The sequence below is a fragment of the Passer montanus genome, unplaced genomic scaffold (assembly GCF_014805655.1).
Source record: "Passer montanus isolate IOZ18808 unplaced genomic scaffold, ASM1480565v1 scaffold20, whole genome shotgun sequence".
Taxonomy (NCBI): domain Eukaryota; kingdom Metazoa; phylum Chordata; class Aves; order Passeriformes; family Passeridae; genus Passer; species Passer montanus.
In genome coordinates, this window is record NW_024366592.1 from 9,839,534 (window position 1) to 9,866,606 (window position 27,073).

Consider the following 27,073-nt stretch of genomic DNA (forward strand, 5'->3'; position numbering starts at 1 on the left):
GAGGAAATTCTCCAGCTACAGCTGATGGCAAATGAGGCAGCATGCTCCTAAACAGGAGGCCACCTTTAGGGAAGCCCTAAAACCTTGGGTTTCCAAAGGTGAGGAAATCCCTATGTAGTGGGAGAACTGTTTCTCAACTGGCTTGCCCCAAACTGCAGCACATCAAGCTCCCTGACATACTTCAGAGCTCCTAACAGGCTCGCTGTCACAGTGGCACAGGTGGAGATGTTCTTCCTCTGAACTTCGTGTTTTGGTTAACCAGGTAAACAGGTGCTTTCAGACACTGTTGCTGTAGAAGTGATTATAATCTCAAAGCAGCATAGCCTGCTGATTGCCTTTCTCATTGATGAAAATTTAGACACCTTGGCAAAGAGACAAGAGCTTTGGCCTGGATGGAATTATTATTGATGAAAGAATTGAGCTCCATGCCTGGCATCAAGACTCACTTTGAAGTGCTGGGACTCAGAGATGCCTTTGAGAACGTTCTCGTCGGACGCGGGGCACAGTGTTACGGGCAGCTCATTTGATGTACACGGATGTCAGGTGCAGCCCTGGAGGAGCTGGGCCTCCCCTCGCAGGGCAGGCACCGCGGGGGCAGAGCCAGGCTCTCCCACAGCCGCCCGCAGGAACGGGAACGGCCACGGGGCCGGGGTCTCCCGGCGAGGCCCCGGGAGGAAGCAGAGCGGGTGCAGTGCCCGCGGGGGGAACTTCGCCGTGGGCGCCCGGCTCGGAGAAAGTCCCCGCGCATCGCCGGGCCGGGCCGGGCCGGGCCGGGCCGGGCCGGGCCGTGACCGCCATGCAGGCGGGGAGCCTGGCCCGGGGCCGGCGGCCGCTGGGCAGGTAGCGAGGGCAGGGCTGCGGGAGGCGGTGCCCGGGCAGGCGCCGGCCGGGGAAGGGCGGGGAGCGGCCGCAGGTGAGGCCCGAGCGATGCAGGCGGGCGGTGAGGGAGGCGCTGCCCTCGGGGCCGCGCGGGGGGCCCTGCGGAGCCCCCGGCCTCTCCCCCAATCCGCCTTTCTCCGTTTCTCCGCCGCCCCGAGGACGAGCGGAGCGGAGGGCGCGCACTTCAGCAGGGTGGCGATCCGCAGGAAGTCCAGCGCCGCTCCCGGTGCCGGCGGAGCAGAGCCCGGCGGCCCCGCGGGAGCGGCCGCCCGCAGCACGCCCGCAGGTAAGGGCGCAGCGCGGGGCGGGGGCATCGCTGGGGCCGGGGGCTCCCGGGGGCTCCCTGCGCCTGCCGGGTGCGAACAGAAGGTGCTGTTCGCCTGCCAAAGCCGGGAGCTTCGCCTGTCAACTTCTGCCGTGCGGGGCTGGTGCCGGGGTGGCTGCGGGGCCGCTGCTCGGGGGCTCCTCAGGAGAAAGACCGCCGGGCCTTCGGAGCTCGTACCTTCAGCACGAAATGTACTCAAGCTGTACTTTTTATTCATATCCATTTACATTGTTATGTATTAGCATATTGTATATTCCATAAGAGTTTTGTGCTAGCAGTTCTTAGGGTGGCAGGAAAGCAATGTTCCCCCTGCCACGGACCGTGTCTTGCACCTGCCCCTCCCAATGCCTCCCTCTTTTCCCCCTTCAGCAACAACCTGTGCTAGACTTGTTTGACACGTTACACCTCAGAAAGCAGCTGCATAATGTCGAAAGGGACAGTCGGACTCGGGCTGGTTACCTGTGTTGCCTCGGTCACCCTGAAGAAGTACTGTGGTAGAAATCTGAGCTTCAGAAAGGTGTCCTTTATCAGCAAGTTTACATACACACACACGCACGTTTTTAGGTCTGAACTCTGTGATGTGACAGCAAGTGCAATGTGCTGTCCTCATGCCTGTGGTGTCACGGCACCTTGGTGTTATGGGTGTGTAAGGGCAAAGTGGGTGAAATAAAGCTGGTAATCTCTGCCATATGGTTGTTACCATGTTGGGAATTATGACATGTCAATCACTGGGATGGGGTATTTTGCTTGGGAAGGGTCATTCCATGACTTCCTGAGCAAGAGGCCTGCTTAATTTAACAATGGGTATGCACAGAGAAGAACAGACTACCACCATGCTGTTCACAGGATCCTTTATTTTAGCTTTAACATGTAGTGACTTCAGATTTGTGCATGAAACCACAATTTTTTATTGGTGGTGGTATTTTTTTTTCTCAAGGCTTTATTTACATTGGGAAAGAGGGATTGGTAATTGTGTTTGCAGCACATAGACTTGGATTTTAATCTCCTCAAATAGAGGTATACTTACAACCAGGACTGTGTTTTCTGTTAGTTTGTAATTTAGTTTCTTTAGTCTTCTGCAGTTGCTCTCTGTTACCTTAGATTCCTGGGTAGTGTATTTATACTCATCTACATTCATTGTTGTTCTTTCCATCTGTGCTCACACCAGCTCCACCAGGTGACTTATCTACTAAACGTTTGTGCAGGATGTAGCCTTTCAGTCTGACTGCTCTTGTCAGTTTTTAGGTTGCAGGAAGGTTGTGAGGGTCATGGTAGGAGCAATATCCTAATCAAATCAAATGTCCTTGCACTGCAATAACCAAACTCACAGCAGTTTCCTGTATTGTGACTTCTAAGTATGAAAACCTCACAAATGAAGATAAGGAAATTAATTTCAAATATGTGGGAAATAAAAGGGAGATTTGGTGATGATTTCTCCATGTAAGTGCATAAAGCCTCTCTTTTTTTCCTGGTCATAATCCATTTCTCCCAGAAAATGAGTTGAAGAAACCTTCTGAACAGGATTTCTATTCTCAGAGTGGAACTTTGTCCCCCTTCTTCCTGTTGCAGAAGCTGCTGAAGTAAGTGCTTCAGCATCCTATAAACGCAGGGTAGCTTTGTAGCTTCCCTCTCTGTAGTCAGAATGTGACTGCACTCGCTTCTGTGGCTGGCAGAAGCTCACCAGACTGCCTTGATTCTGCAATAAAATTAATTCACAGTTGCAACATGAAGGTAGATGTGTTCTTTCTTCTATTAAAAAAAGAAAGAAAGGCAGGTGTTTATGCTTTTCCCGCTTATAAAATACTAAAGGGTTTTCTAATGCAGCACTATGCCTTTGACCTCCTTGAAAATCTTACAAGAAAGGCGTTAGTGTAGTCCATCTCCAGTCCTTGTCTCTGCCAAATGTTGTGCAATGTGAGAGTTACTGACATTACTGCCTGGGGGACAGTTCTCAGGCAATTCCCTCAGATCTGTATCTGGAAAGGAACTCGAGAAAGTCGATCTGTTTTATGAGCTGTAAATGCATTTGAAACAATTCTGGATGATGCGTATGGCAAGCATATCAGAACCCTTCTCAAACTGGTAAACTGTGTGTTAATTACTGGAATGACATAATAAAGACTATTGTAACTCTTGTACACTCAATAGTTGCCTCACAGATTTTGACATTGGACTGATGAAGGAGGGTATGTTGCAGCTTTTATGTGCTGGGAGGCAGAAGATTAGGGGGTGTTTCCATTCTTGGTGTTGCCTGAAAACATTTCTGATGCTCATACGAGCTACTGAAGTTTTCTGCTACAGCATCAGCCTTTTGTTGTGCACTGCAATCAGTGTCTGACATGTAACAGAAAAATCTTTCTGCTCTTCCACTTACCATAGCCCAAATTCACCTTCATTGTCTTGTGCAAAGTGGCAATTATATTTTATTAACCTGTGAGTTTGAAAAAGCTTGGTGTGTTTAACTGCCTACAGGACAAAGCAAAATTTATCTCTCTAGAGAAGTTGACATTCATTTAAAAGTTTAGACAAAAGAGTACTTGAATCTTCAGAGATACTTTGAAACTGATGGAAAATGCCAAACTAGGTAGCTGGAAACAGTTTAGAAAAGGGTGTTGTGTGGAGTGACATGATTGACAATCTCTTTTTGAACGAAATAGCTGTTGTGGATTTGGTGCCTTTTTTTTCCCCTGCTGAATTAGAATTCAGAGTTTGTGTGACTTGAGTGAAGCTTTACTTCAAATGTGTGTGTGCGTGTTAACTCAAAATTAGCTTCCCACCAAGAAACAGGTGTTTCACAGCGTGCTTGTTCAGCACTTTCACAAGCCAAGAGGTCTGCAAGGTGTGAGTGTGGCACCACTTGGATTCTGCAGAGGATCGAGCTGTCCTAGGAGGTCCAATCTCCACCTAGCAGACTAAATCCAGGTGTGAAGCCATCACTCGGAATACAGGGACACAGTAACTCACTTTCGTAGCAAGAAATAGCTTACTCCTGTCACCAGCACAGTCACCTCTGGCCTTGCTGCACATAAACTAGATTAACTTTTGTGGCACTCAAATCTTGCACTGCTTCCGCGGCTTTGCCCACTGCAGTGCAAATTTTCACCCTTTCTGGAAAGTTTCCCTCTGACCAGTGGCTTCTAAATGTACATCTGGCTCTGTGCTGTCTGTTGGCAGTCTCAGACATTGCGGAATGCCTCGTGGGGAGCTGAGGTAATTTGCATTCAGGACAGCATTCACTGCAGCAAGGTGTCTTCTAACACTGACAGGAAAAAAAATAGTTCCCCGCTGCTGCTGTTGTAGTTCTGCCTGTAAATGGGTATGAAATGATGGGATTATGTTAAAGAAACTTCAGTAATCTTTTGGGTTTCCACCTTGCAGTAGGAGATAAATTAATGAGACTCTTAATAGCGTGCTGCTATAGTCTATGAAAAATGTCTTTGTTCTTTATTTTTTAAATGCTAGAAGGATAACTGTGCCCTGCCTGACAGTTTCTCATTGTTGTGTTTTTACCTTTGAAAATACAGTAATGAACATTGGATTTTGATTCTTCTTGTTCCTGGCTTTGTATAACCCACTGCATTTTGTTGACTAGTCTACAGTGATTGCAAATTTGCTATACAGTGTGTTCAGGGAAAACCTATGCAATCATTAGGGCTAATCTTAGCAGTGATTTCCATGTCTAGGTACATTAGAGACCACTGACAAAGAAAAATAGCTGCTTTAAAAGCCTTCCTGGGGATTAGAGACTTTTTGACATTTTTCTAAAATTGAGCTTTATCCAGGAGTGTTGATACTTTAAAATGTTGAGAGAGGAACATGAATATGAGGAAACTGCTTCCAAACATTCCTCTCTCTTCAAAAATGAGGGAAAGTAAAGCATAAGGAATTGCTTTATGCAGAACTTGCATCAAAATACATTTTCCTCTCATTAGAGAGCTTCCTGTTTTAAGCCAAATTAGTCATCCCTGCCTCTTATTGAAGTAAAGGTGGGGAAGGGCCAAGAAATGGAACTTTGCTTTTACCATTTCTTCCCCCACTTCTCCTCCAAACATTTAGGATTGAAATTATCCCATTAAAGCCAGTAAGAGTGTACTGTTTAGTTCATACACTATCCAGTTATGTCTATATGTATTTTGGGTTGGTTTGATGTTTCTGTTTAACTCTTGTCTGACAATGTCTACTTTACCCAAAAATTATGGTTTGCCCTGTAATATTGACTTCCCGGTGATCTGGATGTTGATTTCCTGAAATAAATTAAAATTCGTATTCATTGATTGACTTTCAAGTGACAGTACACAAAAGATTTCAAAGGAGAGTTGCAACTGACATGGGTTTGCTGAAACTTGCCTGCTCCTTTCTGTAGAAGCTCCTTTTCAATATAGCCTGAGAGGCCAAAGTCAGGTAAGGTTCTGGTAAGTACCATTGCTGAAATGCTTCTAGGCATTGCTGAAACTGAGAAAGTAATAATTTGCACACCCAGCGTAGTTTCTTGTACAGGATCACAAAGCTGATTTCTTTTGTAGATAAATTAATAAATGTGTTTGGGAGATTTCTAGATTGGAAGAGGAGAGCTTGTTCAGGGCATGTGTTACTTTTGGGTAACGTTAACAAGTAAAATCAAATATTAACAAAGGAAGCTGTTAATAACAAAAAAACCCCAGTGATTTGCCCTTGGCTCTTATTTTGTTCCTCTTTCTGTCAACACCCATACTTCTTGAAACTTAAGCTATCAGACTTTTCCCCCACTTCTTAAGTCCCAGTGAGAGACTATCTCATCTCCCAGCATTCCAGAAAAAAGCCTCTTCATAACTGGGCAGTGTTTGGCAGTGTTTTTCAGTATGTCTTGGGTACAGTGAGATCTGTGATACAGCCCTCCAACTGCTGTGTTTTGCACTGTTGTGTCTTAAAATATGTTCTGTTATGCATTTGATAGATCAGTTGTCTTCCCAGGATGAAGGATTTGTCAGAGAAAAAGGAAAAATATGAAGCAAGGAAATTTTAAGTGAGACACTTGTGGGCTTTTCTCTCTAGTTCTCTTAATATTGGGTAGATTTTCTTCAAAACATTTCTGTCAATTCAATATTTTAATCAAATTACTGACTGTGAATTTTGTGGCTGAAACTCTATTTCTACGAGAGGAAAAAAAATGGCTTTCTGTTCCAGAATGGGATGCTGTGTATATTAGCTGTTCTGAATATGAGGGGATCCAGGATGAATGTTTACACTCAGATAATCAGAATGATCCTTTTCATCTGTGTTAAATCTGTGAATAAACTTTGCCTCCAGCTACTGATGGTCAAAACATTTTAATCAAATGCGTAGCAGAGGACAGCTCGATAGATTCACACCATTGTCAACAAACTCCTGTACTCCTGACAAAGGGAGAGAGAATGCTGCTTAGGGAGGGTATCCCCAGAGCACCAGGTTGTGTAAATAACCTGAGCATAAAGGAGGAAACTGAAAGAGGAATTTTTAATGGTTTCTTCACCTAGCTGCCTTGGAAATAACATTTTAACAGAGATAAGCCTTTAGCAGAAGAAAAGACTTTTGAAGTAAATGTAGGGAGGGGAGGATGGGTTTCTGTTGAAATGTTGGCAAGCCATGTATAAATCAGATGTGGTCCCAGGGTGCAGATACACAGCAGTAAGGTGATATCAGACTATAAGGAGAATTGAGTAAAACAGCAGAGAAGGAAAATTACTTCTACAGTAGTCTGCAATACTAGACGTGTAAAGAAATGTATTTCTAATGAGTTTCAGAGCAATTTGACACCTCTGATTGCACTGAAACTCAGTAAAATGGAGCATAAAATGTGTTAAAATTAGAGGCAAAAGACGCTGAGTGGAAGGCAGGACAAAACAATGATATAGCATTCATTATAAGTATTAATGCTAAGTATGTCAGATGTTAATGTGAAACAAGTTAAATAGCCTGGAAAGAAGGAAAAATGTGGTGGGACTGTATGGTGACATGGGAATTTCTGTGATCTGTTAATGACTTCTGAACAAATGTCTTGCAGCACAGGTGATAATGTAGCATAGAGCTGCAGTCTTCCCCTCGTGGGTGACTGCAGGCACTTTCCTTCGCACACAGATGCTGGTGTGGCCAGAATTGGATGAGGCTAGGAGAGGGACAATGGTGAACAATGATTAAAAGTCATTGGTTCAGTGGCTGAATTTCTTGTGGCCCTTTTAAGGGTTTGGCTTTTTATTGGCTGAGCATTTGATGTTTCTGTGCCAGGCTTTTGGCTCTGCTGGTCACCTTTGGGAGCTTTGTGGCAAGTGAGAAGCAGAAGTCAACGAGAAGTTTCTGACTGTATCTTCGGTGTGTCTTCTGTTTCTGTGAAGCACGAGACGCCTCAACCTGGAAAACTTGAGGGCAGATCCCCCTGCCCATTTCTGGTGGCTTCTCAAGGTAGAAAATCTAGGGTAGAGTGCAGAGCTCCCTGCCTCTGCTTCTGGCTGAGCACCCTGACCCAACCAGTTGCTGCTCCTTTTGGGGATTGTTCAGCCTTTAAGTTCCAGCTAGAAAGCTGGGGTAGGGAAACTTTTTAAATTTACTTAAGGCTTCATCTTCCTACTAGGCTGAGCCATTTGGTTGCATAAGCTCAGGAGTCTGTCATATGCCACATGACTTTCTTGAATGCTGTATCACAGGAGAGCAGGCTCCTAGTTTCTCTTCTACCATGAAACAGGTGTTCTAAATCAAAAATCAAAGTTAGTGTCTATAGCAGACTTAAAAAACTCCAAACTCCATAAATTCCCTGAATTGTTAAATTTTAAAGGCACACAATATTTGAAGGCAAATTGCTTTTTAAGTATTTTGTCTTGTATTGCAAGGGCTTGATGACAACTTGTAGTGAGTTATTAAAATCCTTTTCCTCTTTGCCATCACCATCATACACTGTCTTGTCTGTGATACTTCACATCCTTAATTGAATACTAGTATATATGCATTATTTATATTAACATCAGTAACTGAGTCAGGAAATTAAACTTACTGACTAATTAGGTCTCTCTTCAGAATTGGTGAGTTAAGAATCAAAGCAAAGTCACTGATACAGGAAAAGTCAATTGTTTTTTTGATAGAATTGAATTTTTTCTCAGTTTTATGCAATTATACTGCTATCAGCCTGTTCTTCAGATGACTCTTGCCAAAATGTCCCTGTCTTAATACAAAAATACTGTATATTCCTTTTTATTCAGTCTGACACTAACTCTCCTTATCAAGTAGCTGTATTTCATCTGTGAGGGTAGAATCCTTTTGTACTTCAATTGTTCTCCTATGGATTAGTACTAGAGCATTCAAGAAAGTAATGTGAGATGAGACACCTGGGGATGGCTTTCAAAAGCCTGAAAATTCTTAATTCTTGAAACTTTAAAAGAGGGCTTTTATGTCTTTATTACAAAAGCTTGGAAATTTTTGTGTGAAAATGTGGTTCTTGGAAGGCTTTGCACAAAAAAAACCACCTGTTTTTTTGTGGTCTGTACAATAAAATCAGAATTGCTATCAGTGCATAAAATTATTCAGTATTTGTGTTTTGGGTTATTTTAATTCTAAATATAGAGCAATGTGAATTTTATGAAGATGTTTTTTAAAATTGAGAGCAAGTTGCATCAATCTGCTACTAAAAATCATTGTCCGTTTTAGAAGACAGGGTGGTTGTAGTGCAGCAACTTAAGCTGACCACGTTCTGGTAATCTGAGCAGACTGTTGCTCTGTAATTACCTCTGTGTGCTATTAAGTTATGCATGATAATGCAGAAAACAGTGTTCTTCATAATTTATTAATCTATAACTGATCCAGGGGCCAAACGGGCTCACCAGACCTGCAAGTCAAGGGCAGGCAGGTGCCTGAGCAGGCTGCTAAGGTGCTCTTTAAGCCTGCCAAGGTAGGTGAGGCAGCAGGGGGGTATTGCCCTGTGTTTGTGGAGGGGACAAAACACAACCACCCCAGAGATGAGTTGTGCACATGCTTCTAAACCCCCTACATCCTTTCCCTGTCTTGTGTAGAGGGTGTCCTTAGAACAACATTCGTGACATGCAGTCAGGGGTGAGAGAAGTATCCAGCTGCTGTGGATAGCCAGCAGGAGACCTGGCTCGTGCTGGTGTGGGCTAACCTTGGTCTTCAACTTCAGCGTGCAGAATTGCCCCTTTAACTGTTCATTTTATTTCTTTTCTGTGTAAGGGCTGCTTGTGCATGGGATGTATGAAAAGCTTTTTGTTCATAGAAATGAGAACAATATTAACATTGTGTGTGTTAATAAGGAATTTAAAGGAACTTCAAAACCCAAGTGAGTTACCTCTTCAAAGGATTTAATGTAGTCTAAACAAACAAGTGTCTGTTCATCATAACTGTGGAGAATGATTACTTCCTGGTTTTAACAACTGTTGCCTTTTAACACTATTATGGTTGTTTTTCCCAGGTGGCCAATGCCAACTGTAAAGTTCACTAGTTTTTATGGGATTTGTCGGGGCTGTTGTCACCAAATGGAGTTGAACTGCTGGAGAAAAGTAGGCCTACCATTTTAAAACCTGAGTAATACCAGGGTGTTGTAGCATGGTATATATCATGTACCTTATCACTGTGAATATTGTGCCCTCTTTGCTAGGTTCCAAGTGCAATTTAGGTCTTGTATCGGACAGGATCCTGATTAAAATGAATCTTAATTGAGTTTTTTGCCTCTTGTAGCTTACAGAAAATGTTGAGATAGGACAGTGGTAGGTTTTAAATGAAAAAAGGATCAGGTAGTTCACCATGCATGTCTTAAGATTTGTTGATTTAAAGGCTTACATAAGGCTTAGAAAACAGGAGTGTTTTAGGGGTGTTGTGTGCAAACTGTCACAATCTCAAGCTGTCACATTACTTTTTCCCCCCCACGGGGTTAAACATGTTGATTAAAGGCATCTGCCAAGCCCTTTACTGATTGCTTGTGTTCTGCTGGGGTCAAGGCATTTGTGACCAGCATTTATCCGAAATATAGCATGCAGTATATAACAATGGACCAGGATTCTGAGAGTCTTCACATCAGAAAGTCTTCACAGTCTTCTAAAACTACTTTGATCCAGATATTTCAGACTCTTCTTCTCTAAAAACTCATTATTTTCACTATGGCTTTCTGAGAAAATATTAATGTAGTCCTTTCAAATAGCAAAGAGGTTTTAAATTGGGCACAGAGGAAATGACTGGTGTCTATAAATGTGGGTAGGTAATGCTGCTGAAGTACCTGCAGTGGGGAACAGCTCTGGGGCACAACAGTTTATAACTATTTTCCAGTTCATTTGTTTAGGTGTGATATTAGGAATACTCAAATATGGTGAAGTTACAGAATCTAGACCCTCACTTGCAGAGAGGTGACTCCAGAGCAAAGCAAGCGAAAACTCCAGTTACTGTGCTGGCACCCATAAAGTGTCACTAGTGTTCCTTTGCAGCACCAGCCTTTCCAATTGTTTCCTTTTGCCTTAAGGTGGAGGTAGTTGATAGGTCAGGAAAAAAAAAAATTACAGAATTCTGTGTTAGAGCGTGTTTTTGGAGAGAGTTTTCTGCAGGAAGAAGAATTTGTTCAGTCTGGTTCCCTGTGGTGTGCAGTGCTCACACTGTTGCTGGCTTAACAGAAAAAAACAAAAAAATCTTTCACTCTTTCCTTCCTCTCACTGCAAGGAAGGAGATTAGAAACCTGAGCAGAAGTAGATGAATTGTTCTCTGGACACCATCAGAGTGCATATATTTAGTAATCATCATTTTCCACAGTGCTCCGCTGAGCTCTGTTTGCTTGTACAAAAGTACTTATGAAGAAAAGAACTACTCCTGCCCCTCTCTGCTACCCATACCTTCATTCTCAGGTGGTTCTTTGTCCCCCTGTACCACACTGAATCTATAGTTTGGGATGGAAATGGAGCAATTTCTCCAAGCAGTTTTCCTCCTTCAGGAAGTCAAACAAAATAGTTGCTCGCTGTCAAATGTTAGCTTCAGTTTCAGGAAGGAAAAATGCTTTTTAAATAGGAGAAGTGAGAATATATTATCCTTCCTGAGACTGACAAGGACTACATGCTTATTATAGTCAGTGAGCTGACAGGTAACACTAAATGTGAGTAAGGCTAGCAGAGGTGGAAACTGAGTACACAGAGCTGGGGAATCTTAAATCCTGCACTTGGATTTCTTTGGTTTGGTTGGGGTTTTTTTGGCTTTTTTTTGGTTTTGTTTTGTTTTGCTATGTGTGGAAGAGCAGGTTGTTTGAAGTTAAAATATAATATTTGCTATGGCAAATCTAGAAGCAGGACCAGCTTTCTGATAAGTTTTTTTCAGGTATAGTATGCAAGGGTTAGAAAAGCAGGAGCTATTCAGTAACTATGGAGAGGACTGCATGATGCTGAAAGGACCCAATTCCTAAGGATTTTCTTTTCTTTTTTTTTTTTTTTTTTTTTTTTTTCTTCCCTTTCCATGGGCATGCATTGAAAGAAGGAAGGAGAATTCTGAAAATTAGTAAGCATGTTAAACTCTAAGTGAAAACTTCTGAACTGCATACAGCGTCTGCTAGCAAGCCACATAAAACTAGATAATGAAACTCTGATCATGAAGAAGAACCTCCATTTTAACATAAACTTTTGAATGACATGTGTAAATACAGAACCAAATTTTGTGTGGAATGCATGCTTCTCCTCCTATTTTTTCTATATGTGGATGTTATAACTTTGCACAATCTGCAGTTTAAATTATGATTATGTAATTAATTATTTGGTGAGTGTAGAAAATCAACTCTTTTACTCTTTTCTACTTATTAACTTGGCAGTGTGGGATTTTTGGTTTCTGGGGTGGGGTTTTTTTGCTGTTATTTTTAAATACTATTCTGTTCCCTGATTAGGACTTAGCAGATACATTTAGGAATATACAAGCAAAATAACTTTCTGAAAAGATGCATAATGTTTGTTTCCTGATTAGTGGATTGTGGGGAATGACTGCATGTCTTCTCTGATTCATTTATTTGGTATTAAAAAGGAAGCAAGTGTGAATTCTTTCTATTAATTCTAATTCAGGTGTTTGAATAAAAAAAATAAGCTAAAAGCACACCTGTATTTTTCAGCTCCTCAGAGATTAAAAGGAAGTTAACTTTAACAACATTATATCTATGATAAGAATCTGAGTTTTGAAATCTAATGCAGAATTTTATTTTACTTCTGTTAAGGTAATTCTAATATAAAGTTAATGAGGTAATTTATATTTAATAACTTTATTCTACTTCAGTATCTTTCAAAACATTAGTCATGTTGGTTTACCCACAGAATTGTGCCCTGTGTTGAAAATGTGAAAATTCAGTTGTAGTACATGATACCTATATAAACTTAATATATGAGCAGCTGCTCTTTATTGACAAATATCAATAAAACAACATGTAGGCAAGTCTTGACACATTAATATTTAACTCCATGTCTGTACACAGGCTTAAATAGGAATCCTGCACTTATTAGGCTCAAAACAGGCAGGCAAAGTAAATGCAGTATTTTTTTTTTTTAACTTTGTAATTGAATTTAAAATCTTATTTCCCTCATGGCATCTCACTGAATTCTCCACCAACCTTTTCTAAGAAAAGCACAATAAATTGCTTCTGTGCTGGAACCAGGGAGGGAAGGCTGCAGCATGTTCAGCACAGCAGCTGTGACATGCAGCAGTGGGGATGGCAGGATTTAGGGGCTGGGCTATCAGAGTTCCCCATCCTGCTGCCATCCCTTGGGCTGTGGCAGTGCTGTGTTCTGGCAGCAGGGGCTACTGCTGAATTTCCAGCTGGCTGTGGCTCAGCACAGCTGGCCTGGTTTTCCTTCCTGCACTGGCAATTATGGGCTCAGGCCACAGACAGTGTTTGATTTAACAGTGTTTAGGGGTATGATATTAAACTCCTTAGATGTTCTGAGCTTTTCATATTCAGGGAAAAAAAGCAAACTGATAACAGCATTAGTTATATGTGGTTTCCTCTGTCTTCTTTTATATGTATCTTCAGATGGAACTCCCCACTCCAGCATAATTTTTAACAAAACAGCAAGATGACTTATATGGAAGAGAACTTAATACACAAACTGATAGTGATAGGACATGGGGAGCAGTTTTGAACTAAAAAAAGGGAGACATTTATATTAGATGTTAGGAACACATTTTTTATTCACAGGCTGTTGGGCACTGGCACAGGTTGCCTGGAGAAGTTGTGCTCAAGGCACAACAGTTGTGCTCAAGGCACAACAAGTTTGGTTGGGGCTCTGAGCAACCTGCTCTGGTGGAAATTGTACCTGCCCATGGGGAGGGGCTGGAATGAGATGATCTTTAAGGTCCTTTCCAACCCACACCACTCTATAACATTACGGATGTTCATACACTGAACTTTTTTAAACTCTTTGCAAATCTTGAGTACTGACCTACAGCCAGTAAATCAGGTTTAATTTTTCTAAGGTTTAGTTTAATTGTGAATTGCTTGCAAATATGCTGTTCCTGATACTGCTGTAATTCAATAGAAATGGTTGTGCTGAGTGAACTGGCCATGTCATATGAAAGGTGAAGGGATTTCTGACCTGTCTGTTGCATATTTACATAAAAGCAGACCTGGTCTTTTTATGCTCAGGTGAAAAAAAATATGGCCATGTAGAACACAGGCTTGTTTCCCACAGACTTAATTCAAAAGGTTTCTCTTTGACAGATTAATCTGTGATTAATTGTAAAATTGTTACAATTAGCAATGGCTCAGCATGATAGTTTTCTGCCCTTATTTCAAAATCTAGTATGAAAACAGCAATTTACCTGCATATTTCTTTCCTTGAGAGTGGCTACTTGTGAGCTGGAGATCAGTGATGAAAATTTGGAATTGAGGATAAATTGCCTGTGGTAATGGATGAAAGGTAAAATTTCCTTAACCTTTTAGTGGTTTTGCTGTAATTCCTGCACTATGCTTTTCATATCTGCAGTGTGGTTACTTATGCTGGGTAGTGAAATTTATCTAAAACTCAGTTTTGCTTTCTGCTTCCATGGCAATAGGTGCTCTTAAAAAAAAAAAAAAACAACAACCAAAAAAACCCCAAACCAAACAAAAAAAAAGCACAAAAAACCCAACTCCAAAGTAATGCACTTCTCGTTTTCCCTGTGTCTGTGCAACTTAACACTTCACCTTCAGAAACTGCTCTAAGAGCTTGTTGAATGCCTCTCTGAGTCCCTTAGTGACTCTGCTGATGCTTGGCAAAATTTGTCTCAGCAAAGTTCTTTCCTCTCACTCCTCTTTGTGACTGAGCAGCATGATAAGATATGATATAGAAGTTATTTGCTGTAATTTTTTGGACATGTGAAGCAGATGTACTTGTCAAGTGTGCTTCCATCTAAATAAGAACAAATTATTTTTAGGACTGTTTTGTCAAATTGTAAGCCAAAACGCTGGACCCTGTACTATATCGTGTCCCAAATTTAGTAAATTTTTGTACATTTTAATTTTATTTTTAAGCAGCCCTGTATAGCAAGTAATACTGTTTGAATGGATTGAGGCTCTTTACAACCTATTTATTCAAACCCATAATGTTTTCATTTGTAATGTTCTCATTTGTATGTGTATTTTTCATCTCAGGAGCAAATAATCAGCCTTCAAAGATTTTGAAAGTATTTCCTTTGATAAAACAGTTTTGACCTATTTATCTCAGTCTGTGTGATAAGTATAGTTTTACCTTCAGAATTATTTTCTCTGCAAAAGAAACTTTAAAGGATCAGAACTCCATTTACCTTCAAAAAGGGGAAGCAGCTACTGTGTTTTATTTGATTGATATCTCTGGCTTATTGGACAAATAATTATCAAAGCTTCCTATTGCTGTATAAACAGCAAGGAAAGGACTATGGATGAGAAGATTGATATTTCTATATTTTAGGGTGCTTTTACAACACAGACTATTAAATTAGAGAAACAGGAATTACTTATCAGATTATTGCTTTTGGCCTGCTCTGCTGATACTGAGATTTCTTTGCTTTGAGAGCAGTGCAGTGAAGAGACATCCTTCAAAACACTGACCCAGTGTGAAATGAATACAGAATGTCTCAGCTGCAGGACCATTCCAAAACTGGTTTACATGAGCTTATTACTGTACTTGCAAAACTGAGAAGCAATTGCTATAAGCTGAGCATTCTTTGTGTCCCAGATCTCAAAACAAAAAATTTACTTCTTCCTTCTACCAAACAGCTGGAAGTGTGAACTTTGTTTATTATTACCTCATAAGTATTTTCAATGTGGATGCCTTGTTTTACAGATAACCTGGCAAGGATCAGGTATGGGTGACAAAAATCCACTTTTTATTGATGTCAGCTCACTCATTCCTGTGGGAAGGATTGGCAATGCTCAGCAGGCAATGATACTGCTCTGCAGGGAATGATGAGTGCAGTCTAACAATATATTCCTCTGGTAGCCACACTACTGTGCCTTCCATTTGTGTGGGTAGAGTTTTACTACTCACTGAAGTATCTGCTTTCTGGAGGAGGTTATGCATGCAGAGAGAACAGTAAGCATGAAATGCAGGTGTTCTCAGCTTCTGTGGGGTCTTGCCATCTTTCTCTGCATCCACAAATAAGAGCAAAATCTAAGAACAAAGCTCTCTCTTTAAAAACGTGTTTACATATTCATGAAAATAACTGAAGACTGCAATAGTCTGGTGGAAAAAAAAAAGCTCTCCCTCTCGTTTTGGCCTTGAAAACCACAAAAGGAAGTGAAAGAGACAGCGAGCCTTCAGTGTATAGGTTGGTTGTGCAGCCACCTTGGGTGGGGGCTCTGAGGATATAGCACAAAGTCAGCCTGGTGTAGAATCTCTTTTGACCTAAGGAGAAAGTGTGAATCCCTAATTTCTTACCAAATGCTCATAGATGTCTTCACTGGTAAGTAAATAAATTCCTGTATGTAGACAAGAATCCTTCAGAAAAGTAGGGTAGGGTGTGGATGTTATAGTTATAGAACTTCTTACCTTAAGGCAAATATTTAATGCAGTAAATGTTTAAGTGAAAAAGTAATCAGGGATTTGTTTACTGAGAAGCACTGAAGGACAAAAAGAAACCTGGGGGGGGGGGGGGGTTAGAAAAGCAGTATTCTATTCTGCCAACAATGTGATTCAGAATTAAATTCCTGCCTGCAGTTAATTGGGATTGATTGTCTGTTTCTAAATTATGCATAGGAAAAGCAAAGGTATTACTCAGTGGGGTTAATCAGAGAGTTGTGAGAGCAAGTTTGGAGTTTTCAATTCTGCAGCCAGGATTTTATATACATATGTAACAGCTAAATATCCTGTTTTTCTGAGGAATTGAGATCGAGCTCTTCTGAAAACTACTTCATTAATTTACAAGTCTGAATATTGGATTTTTATTTCTAACTTTATATGTGTAAACCAACAGATTCAGGTATCTAATTTGGTGCATTAATATCAGTAAGTGAATTTCTAGGTATTTTAACTGTTTTTGGAAATGCAGAAATGCCTATGTATAAAACAATGGTTTCTGCACCTTTTTCAGCACGTGAAATTGTCAGTAAAAGCTAAATGTAAGCTGAGTAAATGGCTTCTGTGGACAGCTGAGGTTTGTGCTGCAGTGAAAATGCCAGGTTTAGAATGCAGTAATTAGAGAGGGTAGTCAATACTTGTTAATGAAGGCAGTGCTTGTGATCTGTCTTTGAAGGGGGAGCAGAGCAGCGCTGCCCTTCCTGCAGTGCCTTATTGACCTGCTGCAGCAGGCACTCTGCTCATCCATGCAGTAATGGACATGCTTTCTTTAAGAATAAATAACCTCTTTTCCAAAAAGTGCTGGAAATAGTTCAGGAAAAATGAAAGGTGCTTGGGACTGCAAGGTATATGGTACATAATGTGTGTGTGCAATTACAAGGGGTTTTGGTGGGATTTACAAGCTCCAATAGAGACCTTTTATGAACCATTTCCCTATTTTTTAAAGGTGACTTTCATTTTTGTTAAATAGATCAGTCTGAAGGGTTTATGCATAGCTCAAATGAGGGAAATTTAGTTGGTGAACAACTTGCTGCTGTGAAAGGATAATAAATGAAATATGAGGTGTTTGGCAGACACGCTTCAGAAATGTTTCAGTGATTTACTTCTCTGGGAAAGACTGCTGCCACATAATTCCATTAACTGTATGACATGGCCATGCAATAGCCAGGCATGTCACTGCCCTTGAATTTCCATTTTGTTCACTCTGTTATATGTGCTGTTCCCATGAACTGTTTTCCTGCATCCTTCCTGGGGTGCCAGTTTCTCGGAGGTGATCAGAATAGTCAGCTTGTGGTGGTGACCTCTTCTATATTGTAGCTGTCAGAGCAAGTTTGTGAGGATCAAAGATTGAGAAAGGGGGCTCTATTAGAAAATGAGTCTTTGCATGGCATTTCTTTCAAGGCTATTCTAAATCTGGCTTAAGATGAAGAACGTGTCACTGAGGTCTCTGCTATGCTATTTAGTTCCACAATTACAGAAGAAAGTACCAAAAATGGAGAGCTGCTCATTTTCCCATGAAAAGGGAAAGCTACTGCTTACTTATTTTAGAGCAAGGTAAATGAAACTTTTGGGAATTCTCCTTTGAAGTGTTAGTACATTGTTTATTTCAGTGTAGGTATGTTGCCATGTGCAGGAAAAACAAGTATGACCCCCCCAATTCTGCTTCTTCAATTTATCATGCTTTTTATGGTTATTTACATGATTTGTTAGTGATCAAGACTGTTTTCAGAAGCTCTTACAGCACTCTACACACATGCTGGGTAAGGTCCTGATATCTCACAGTACTCAAAGCTGCTTTGCATAAAGTAAAACATTCCTTCCTTCAGCTGACTCCTGGGCTCACAGTGTTCACGATTCCAGACTTGGAAGCCTGCACTGACCTATAAGGATTGATTTATTTTCTTCTTTAAAAATGCTTCAGTTATTGAAAATATTTTATTTCTCAATTAATATTGGGAACAATGAACACTTAACATCCTACTGCTGTTGTAATGGAAAAGTCTTTTTGGAAGTGACTTCTGTCAGGACTGCTCTACCTTAGGAGTTGCAGGATGGTCATTGACAGACCACTGGTGCTGGTGGTGGGATTTAGATTGCCATCCTAGTCTAATGGACATTTAAAACTTCTTTGCCATGGTGTGTTTGCAAGATGGCCACACAAACCTGAGTGGGTTTAACTGGTGGTATATTGAAACCACTTATTGACCTCTGTTTAGCAATGGTTTTCTTTGTAGATGATTTATGTACTGGTGTTCAGTCTTTTACATTTTTTGCACTTAACTTGGTGTGGTGGGACCTGAATGTGGAGCCTACTTTCAAATACCACTTCTGTGCTCAAAGATACGGGGTTAAGATTTCAGCCAGAGCCATAGGAAAGGCAGTGTCCTTTTGGTACTCTCTGGGGAGAGTAAAAAGGATAGGAAGTCAAGCTTTAGAGTACACTGAGCACCACCAAAACTGAATGCTGCTGTTCAGACTTATTTTTCCACTTTTTCTCTTTTTGATAAATCTGCTCACTGTACTTGAAGTGTAGATGGGGTCTTGTTTGGGAAAACATAACTTGAAAGCACAAATCTTATATGGCTAAAGAATGAGCTACATTGGTCCACCTGTACTTTTTGACAGATGAAAAGCCTTATTTAGATATTTCCTCTTTGCTGTCTTGCTGGAACCATGAGGTTCTTATCTTTTGTTGGAGCTGTGTGTGGTTTGAAGCAAGGAGGAAAGAAAATGACTCTTTGAAAAGGCATTTGTATCCTTGTAGGAGATCTGGGAACTCAGTGTAAAGAACTGATACTATGTGTATGAAATAGCATTTTCAATGGAAAATGTTTGCTTAGAAGAAAGTACATTAACATTGCTCATTTCAGTTCTGTAAATTTTACAGAAGCCAGGCTGGAGTAGGAGAATCCAGTTTTGGTTTTGTAAATAACAGTAAAAAAAGCAAAGGTGACTTCTGCACTTACTGTTTCTAGCTAAAGTGTTATCTGTTGCACATTTGAAAAAAATCAACCTTTCCTTCTTCCTAAGCTGCTTCTTGTATGTCTAAAGCAACCAAGACAAACCAAGCCGACTACAGCCAGAGAATAGCAATTTGCACACGGTGAGAATAGACCATGTGGTTGGGTTTTAGACTCACTATCTCTCAGTTTGCATGCTCAGCCTCAGGTGTGGCTGAGCCCGTCCTCAGCAGGGGAGGCTGATGTGCAGGAGTGAGGGCAGCTCCTGTGCAGCTGATGTCTCTCAGGTTCTCCCAAACACCTGTTCTGGACAGTTGTTTGCTTAGTTGGTTCTGTCATGAGCTCTTTTTTTACTGTTATTTCTTCTTTCCATCTGAGTTCCTCAGTGATCTGAGCTGGCGATACATAGCTTTGTTCAGGGCACTTTCTGGCTCAAAAGTTTCTATTCTCTCCTGGTCTCTCGGACATGCTTTTATTTGAGATATCTGCCACAGTTCAAGAAGTCCTAGCCCTGTGCTCTTTTCTCTACTGCCTTGATATGTGATCTTCCTGTGAATTTTTGTCTTTAGGATCTTGATATTGCCTAGAAATAGCTCATGGTAATTCTATCTTATTTTTTCTTTAATCAGACTGCACTAGAACTGTAAGATGTGGAACATAAAGGCTGTGATACAACTCACTGTAACTGCAGTGAGAATCAAATTTAATGAAATGCAGACCTTATGTAGTGAAGGTTCCCAGTGATCATTGAGATATCTCAGAGAATAGCTTGAGTGTTTTTGTGAAACTTGTGTCAATTTTTAAATAAAAATTTAAAAAATAAAAGAAAAAGTAAGCGTTCCTCATTAGTATTTTATGTCTGTCAAATAGTCAAAATGAAACTGGTGAGCCAGTGTCAGTGTCTACAGTTAGGTTTATTTTTAAAACTTTTGTCCTTCTTTTGAATGCATTCCAGAGATATATTTTTATCTTCATACCTCCAGAAGGTACAATATCTGACAGATAACTGTAAATTTGATAAACTTTGCACTTTTACACATCTTGACACTTGAACTTTCAAATATCATTGTTGTATATGTATTAGTACAGTGGACAGGATGGGCTAAGAAACATATATTTTGTTAAGAAGTCACTTTTAAACTGACTATTGCAGTGTGATTGTTAATTAAATTTTTTTTAATTTAAATTTCACTTGCATGTAGTCAAGCACTCTGTACTTATGGAAAGCTTCTTTGGTGTTCTGTCTTTAGTTTTTCTCTCTCCTTCTGTGTCCCTTAATAAGACTTTTGAGACTGAAGTAGGATATGGAGGTTCCTGTTTCATGGAGCAATTTGTTCCATAAATAGGACAGTAAATGGTTGGCTGGCTACTTTTTCATCAGGAAGTTTATACTGCCTTAAAGATTTATCTGTCACTAAAAGTAACATCCATGCTGATTGCTCTGAAACAGCAGTGCAATACAATAACCATGATTTGATTGCTGCTGTTGGGATAATGCTGGAGGGGAACACTACAAAATAATCATCTGTCAGGTTCCAGTAGAATTCTGCCCTTTGTTTAGTATAATGTTTGTGGTTTCCAGTGGCTTCTACTTTTTGTCATGCTTGCTACATAGCTGTTTAAGCTTTTAGGACAGTACCTGATGATAGCCATCTAGTCTTTTGGCAAATTATCACTTTCAGTGCCAAGTAGCTCCCCACACACATGGGGTACTACTCAACCTTGTTACTACAGAGGAAAAAAATTGCATCTGCTTCTTCCCTCAAAAGTGGTGAATTTTAGGTCATTTGGTTGCTTCTATTCAAGAGAATTGGGTAGCAGAATTTCTGGCTAAAAGTTTCTAATCTGGAATAAATGCTTCCTGGTCTTGAGGGGTTAAAATAAATGTCAGCTGATTGTGGGGGTGTTAAAGGATGTGACACTGTGCTTGTGGATCTGGGTGTCTTCCTGCATCTGTCTTTTCTGTGCTTTTTCCAGCTGATACTCTATGATATGTTTGAAACCTAAGTGCAGATGTTATATAATGAATTGATTATTTTGTTGGTTTGTGCACCTTTACATCACTACTTCCTTCATTGCATGTTTGAGGGGGTTTCTGTTAAACTCTCAGAAATATCACAATGGTGGTTTGATCATCCTTCATGTCTCTTGATATCAATGCTGTGCCATACAGACAGACTTTTCTCTTAAAAATACTTTTAAAATATCTGAAAAAAGTCGTTTAGTTTCAAGCACACTGTTATATGAGGAAAACCTTGCTGCTTTCTTCTTGGATTTTTTTGTTTGGTTGGGTTTTTTTACTAGATTTAGGCCTCTTAAGTCCTAAAATACTTGTGAGCTTATTAACAGTGCTTCTCTAAAATATCAACAAATAGTATTGCTGAGAGCCCTGTACATGAATAATCTTAAAATACCGAGAGAAATGTTATATCTGCTGTCTTCCCAGAAGCCCCATGCATCAGCCAGTAAAAATAGATTAGTGATGATATAGTAGTAGCAACATTCTCAGTCTAGAAGTTGTTCCCTTTGGAGTGGGATGTGCAGAACTAAATCCAGACAGGCACATGGGAGACTGGCAGCCCTGTGGGTAGGGATGTGAGTAGGGGAAAAAGCAACATTGGTTGCATTTTTGGAATAGCTCTTTTGATGCTGAACCTGGGAAATCATGAGATGACTTTTAACAAAATTCCCGGGATCCTGGAAATTTGCTGTCTTCTCAGTGGAATTTTTCCATACAAGGTCAGTATCTAAACTCCCTAGTGGCATTTTTCAAATATACTTTTAGAACAGCTAACTCTTTAAACTTGGCAAAGACAAGCAGCTGCAGCCCTAAAATGATCCCTGGCAGCTGAATACCTCTTTCCCCAGCTGGCAAGTTTTCCTGTTGTTTTCCTCTTCCCTTTTGTGTCAGGCAGTTGGTGATATTTATTTGTCCTCTAATGGGAAAGGAGTTTATTCTATCCCATATTAGAACAAAGTCTGATTTTTATTTTGATTCCTGAGGCCCTTTATTTTTTTTTTGTCTGATATACAACTGCCTAAAAACACCATGGGTGCCATCAAGAACTGCATGTTCATTTTTCTTGCCTTATAAATATCTGCACAGCCTCAAGTAATTAATGATTGTTTCCTCCTCCTGTGTCCATAGTCAGTGGGATTATTAATGCTGGGGTTATGCACACAGAAGTCTGCACAGAGAATTGAGGAAGGAATATGTTGAAGAAAAAATTCATTGTAGAGACAAAGATTTTGAACTTAGTTTTCTTGAAGCAATTCAGTAGCTTACCATAGGAATTTTTATTTTTTAAGTTCTCCATGCGGGATATCATCGTAATTCCATCGTTGTTTGGATTACCATATTTCCCACGTTTCTTCATTAATAGTTTTCTATTTGTTTGGTTTTGTTTCATTTTTTCTTTTCTTTCAAAGCATTTCTGTGACAAATGCAGATATCTCTAAATTGGTTTTGCACTTGAAAGTGAGAAGACACAGTGGTGAGAGTGAATTTTCTTCTTTGAAAAGGAGTAAGGTATCATAGTTTCTAATGGAGCTCATTTATCTCATAGAAGGTGAAGCCACCTTTCTGAATGGAAAGGCTTTTTAAACTAGTTTTACATGTTTTATATGGTGTCTTCTTGATAGGCTATGATCTCTTGTCTAAACTTTAACCTCTCATCTAGACTTAATCTCTCTGTTGCCCCAGAGTAATCCTGTAAACTATTCCTCTCCATCCTAAATAAACTGTGCAAGATTTAATGGTCAGCCAAAAGTAAAAATTCTAGATGAGTGAAAAAGAGTCCAAATTAGTTTTTTTCCATTATATGAGCTGCATTGTTTGAAGGGATATTTTAGCAGCTGTGCTTATTGTTAGTTTCTAAATTCCCTGAGGCACCATATGTGTCACCAGTTTGCATATGACTTTAGCTAAGTTCCAAGGTGGTGCTGCATTCCATCTATGAAAATTATCTGCAAACTTTTTCTCTGTGAATAATGATAAATTGATATTGCTATTATATTTTCCTAATCCCTGCCCATCTCTGAATAAAAGCCAAAGAACCCAAACCTAACATGTTACTCTGACATTTATTATATCAATTTATTTTTATACAAATAGTTGTGCCATGCCTTAATATGCCAAAAATGTAAACATTCTTTCTGTTCTATAAAGTTACTGAACTCAAAAGCACTTCAAAGGACCCTTGGGAAAGAAACCCACCAGAACAGCTTTGCAAAGTTCTTCTTGTCTCTTTCTTTGTTTATGCTTTCTTTCTGTCATGTACACAAACAGTTCAGGACAGGGAAGAACTTAAAATACTTGAAACATAGCAGATGGAGACAGATAGTGACTAACAGTTACTGATGAGATTCTTGTACTTTAAATTATGCACTAAGTAAAGCAATTTGCCTGGAGGTAAACTGGTATTTGAGCTTAGAGGAGGAGCCACCTTATGCTGTTGTACTTACATTTAGGGAATGTTGCTCTTTGGGTATGGACAACATGGTCAGACAGTGATTCTGGAGGTGGCTTGGCTCCCAAAGCTCTTTAGTATTCCTTTAGAAGATACTGGTCAATTGATAGGTCAGCCAAATGGCAGACAGGGAAAGAAAAGGAATTCCTATTTCCTGGGTTAACTCTGACATTGATACTGTTCCATACTGCTGTGAACTACCTGGACAAGGGAAAGCAGAGCATCTGCAGCAAGTTTGGGGATGATATTACGTGGAGAGGGAGCAGCTGATATGGGTAGGGTAGGGATGCTGTCCAGAAGGACGTTTTCAGACTGGAAAAATGGATTGAGAGGAAGTGGATGAATGGATTGAACTTCCATGCAGTTTATTATGGGCAAAAATGTTTTACAGTCCCTGATGGAAAAATCTCTGTGCAATAGCAGAAGCTGGTGCTTAGAGAGCAATGAAGATATGGGGAGCTTATGAGACAATAATTTGTGCACCAGCTGTGTTGGGTCATGGAAAGTGAGCCTGTTAGTGGTCAGACTACATCTGGAGTATTGCCTCCAGTTTAGGTGCATATTAAGTGGAGATTCTTTACTGTGAGAGTGGAGAAACACTGGAAAAGGTTGCCCAGAGAAGCTGAGGATGCCCCATCCCTGGAAGTGTTCAAGGCTGGGTTGGACGGGGCTCTGATCAATCTGCTGAGCGGGAAGGTGACAGCAATCACTCCTCTGGTGCCCATGGCAGGAGGCTGGAACTAGGTGGTTTTTAAGGTTTCTTCCAACTCAAACCTTTCTTTGATTCCTCCAGAACTGAAATACTGCATGAGTTGAGGCAGCAAGAAGTGCAGCTTGATCCAGAGGGAGTCTGACAACACTTGCTTGCCTGTTGTGGTCTGCAAATTTTCCTCTAAGACTTTAGATGCCTGGCTGTTTGACTGGAAATATAAATGGCCCAGAGCATGGGCCTGCTGAAATAACCTTTCTTGTTGGTTACTATTCTTTGTAAGGCAAATAAAGTAGTTGTTTTGCCTCCCAAAGGAGAAAAAAAAGCAAAATCTGCTTTGTCTTGGATAGCAAAAGAAATCATATTTTGGTCATGATTCCTGCTTTCTCTAGTTCAGCTCCATGGCTGAAAGAACTTAAGTTCTATTCTCTAGCTGCAAGAATTTAAGTTATATTCTCATTGAATATATCATATAATATGTGATATTGTATCTTGAGACATCTTCCTCATTTTTTAAGTTACTGTGAACCTCTGTCTGAAGGAACTATGACCTTAAGATAGAATTCATTCTTGAATGCTCATTTTTCATTTTTCCTTCTAAGAGTTCAGGTACATTAAAAAAACAACAGATAGGGTGATAATGAGCTCTAGGATCCAAATCTTGCAAAAATGTATTCCTCAAGGTAGGACAGCAAATACATGTCTGTTGTAGCTGGGTATTTATTTCCTTGATTTTGAATTGATTTCCCAGCTTCATGCATCTGCTTTGAAAGTCTTATGAGAATGTCATCATTCATATAAATAGTTTCAGTTCTGGAAGAGGTAAAAAGTCATAATTTCCACCCCCACCTTCACTCCCTCCCCACAGTCTCATATGGTAGTTGATAGAAAAGCTTAACAAAATATTCTGATGAATGTCTTGGACATGTTGCAAGTCAATGAAAATGTTCAAGCCCTGTGCAGAAGAGGTCAAAGAAATCCTTGGAGAAGGCAAAACTGAACTGTTGGTTGGGTGTTTGTTTGTTTGGGGGTTTTTTGTGGTTTGTAAATCCTTCTGTTATTTTTAGTTTTTAAAGGTGTAAGTGTTTACCACAGATTATGTATTTCTGTGTGCAACTCATTTCAGAGTCATAATGAGGATGCCCTAAACCATAAAAAGATTAGGAAGCTACTAAAGAATAAGTAGCAGTGTTTGGAGTCTAAAATGGTGAGTCAGAGTCATGGGTGCATGTGGCCACAGACTTGGCAAAATGCTGGGCAGCTGCTGAGAATCTGCAGTAAAGGGAAGGGACCCAAATTAAAGAAGTGTGTATCCTTTATTGTGTAGAGGTATGCATTCTGTTTTTTCTTCTTTTTTTTTTCTATTTTGTGGCATTGCTCATTTAAACATTTTTTATTTGAAAGAAATTTTAGAAAAAAAAAAATTCCAGCGTGCATTGGCTGAAAAATAATATGGATAGCATGAAGATCTTGGCACAAAGCAAACTTAGGGTGCTTTTGTTCTTGTTTAGCTCTGTGAGTAATTTCCACTTTATTTGACTTTTGCTGCATGAAAATATCTTGTGTGCTGCCACTGCTGATTAATATTTTACCATTTTAATTCAGAGGGACACGTACAGAATGTACAAGTGTAAGGGCAATCAGATGTTGACAACCTGATGTGATTTGATCATGATTAATAATAACTCTGCAGGGCCTGGCTTGTTCATAGACTTCAAACCAATCAGCCTCACCACCAGCACCCCGCCCCCCAATATTCTCTACTAAAAACCTTCAGTGCTTATGTGCATGTCAGTGTTCTCTAGCAGCTCCTCTTCTGCTTTCTTGCCTGCAAATCTGAGCCAAATTATGGATTGGACTGGAGGAATTACAGTTTTGTTATCTAATTTTCCTGTTTCAAGCAGTTAGCACTTTTTTTCCTATTGGCTAGGGGAAAAAAAAAAGTTTTCTACTGAAACTGGATATTGAATAGAAGAGGGTAAAATACTGCTAAGATACAGTTTCCAGAATTTCTGAAGCTTTCTCCCTTTGCTGTGATGTAGTGTATGAGCAACAAAGTCCCACCCCAAAGTACTCATTGACTTTGGTTGTTTATTTAAAAATAAAAGCTTTTTGAATATAATCAAACACAGCTATTGTTCTGTTATATTCCTGGAAACGGGAGAGACCATAGTGTGAAAACAGAAACATTCCTCTGAACACACATAACAATTTTGCTTGTTTTGGGTTAGAGGTTGGTTACCTTCCCAAATCGGCATCCAGCAGGGATCCTCGCTGTCAAAGAGGAGAGAGTAAAAAGTAAATGTTTATCATCATGTACTGCCCTTAATACATAGGCTTCCTGTATATCCCCAAAGAACTTCTCAAATCTTTCTGCTTCCAAATCTAAGCATCATAATCCCTCAGCTCTCCAGAGAGATCACTGAGGAACACTGTAAGGGACTGTAAGGCCCACAGTATCCTCATAGGCTAAATAATTGTGACTAGAATCTCTTTCAGCTATATTGTTGCTGCTTTTCAAGCTCTTTGTGAAAACAAAATGGATGAATTTTCCCTTTTAGAATCAAATATTGAACATTCTCTCCATTGAATAGGAAACATAGGTGTTTCTAGCAGCCAGCTGCTGCTCTAGAGGCAGGTGGCAGAGGTACAGGATGTATGTTGTGTTCAGAGGAATGCACTTGAGGTCAGCTTCGCCATCCTCCACTGCTGTTGTGCTCTATTGGGTCAGCTGGAGT

At 40.2% G+C, this 27,073-nt stretch overlaps 2 protein-coding genes across 3 annotated transcripts in view; both read left to right on the plus strand.

Moving 5' to 3' along the window:
• Positions 1–27,073, plus strand: part of BICD1 (BICD cargo adaptor 1) — a 251,762-nt gene that overhangs the window by 187,631 nt on the left and 37,058 nt on the right. The window lies entirely within an intron of this gene.
• FGD4 (FYVE, RhoGEF and PH domain containing 4) overlaps positions 908–27,073 on the plus strand; it is a 105,922-nt gene continuing 79,756 nt past the window's right edge. The window contains exon 1 of one of the 2 annotated variants that reach the window (XM_039707902.1): positions 908–1,165. In XM_039707902.1, coding sequence (XP_039563836.1) covers positions 928–1,165 — 238 coding nt within the window. In that variant the 5' untranslated portion in view covers positions 908–927. Of the gene's footprint in view, positions 1,166–15,916; positions 16,085–27,073 lie in introns of those variants that run through there. The other variant, XM_039707903.1, reaches the window with a different exon arrangement.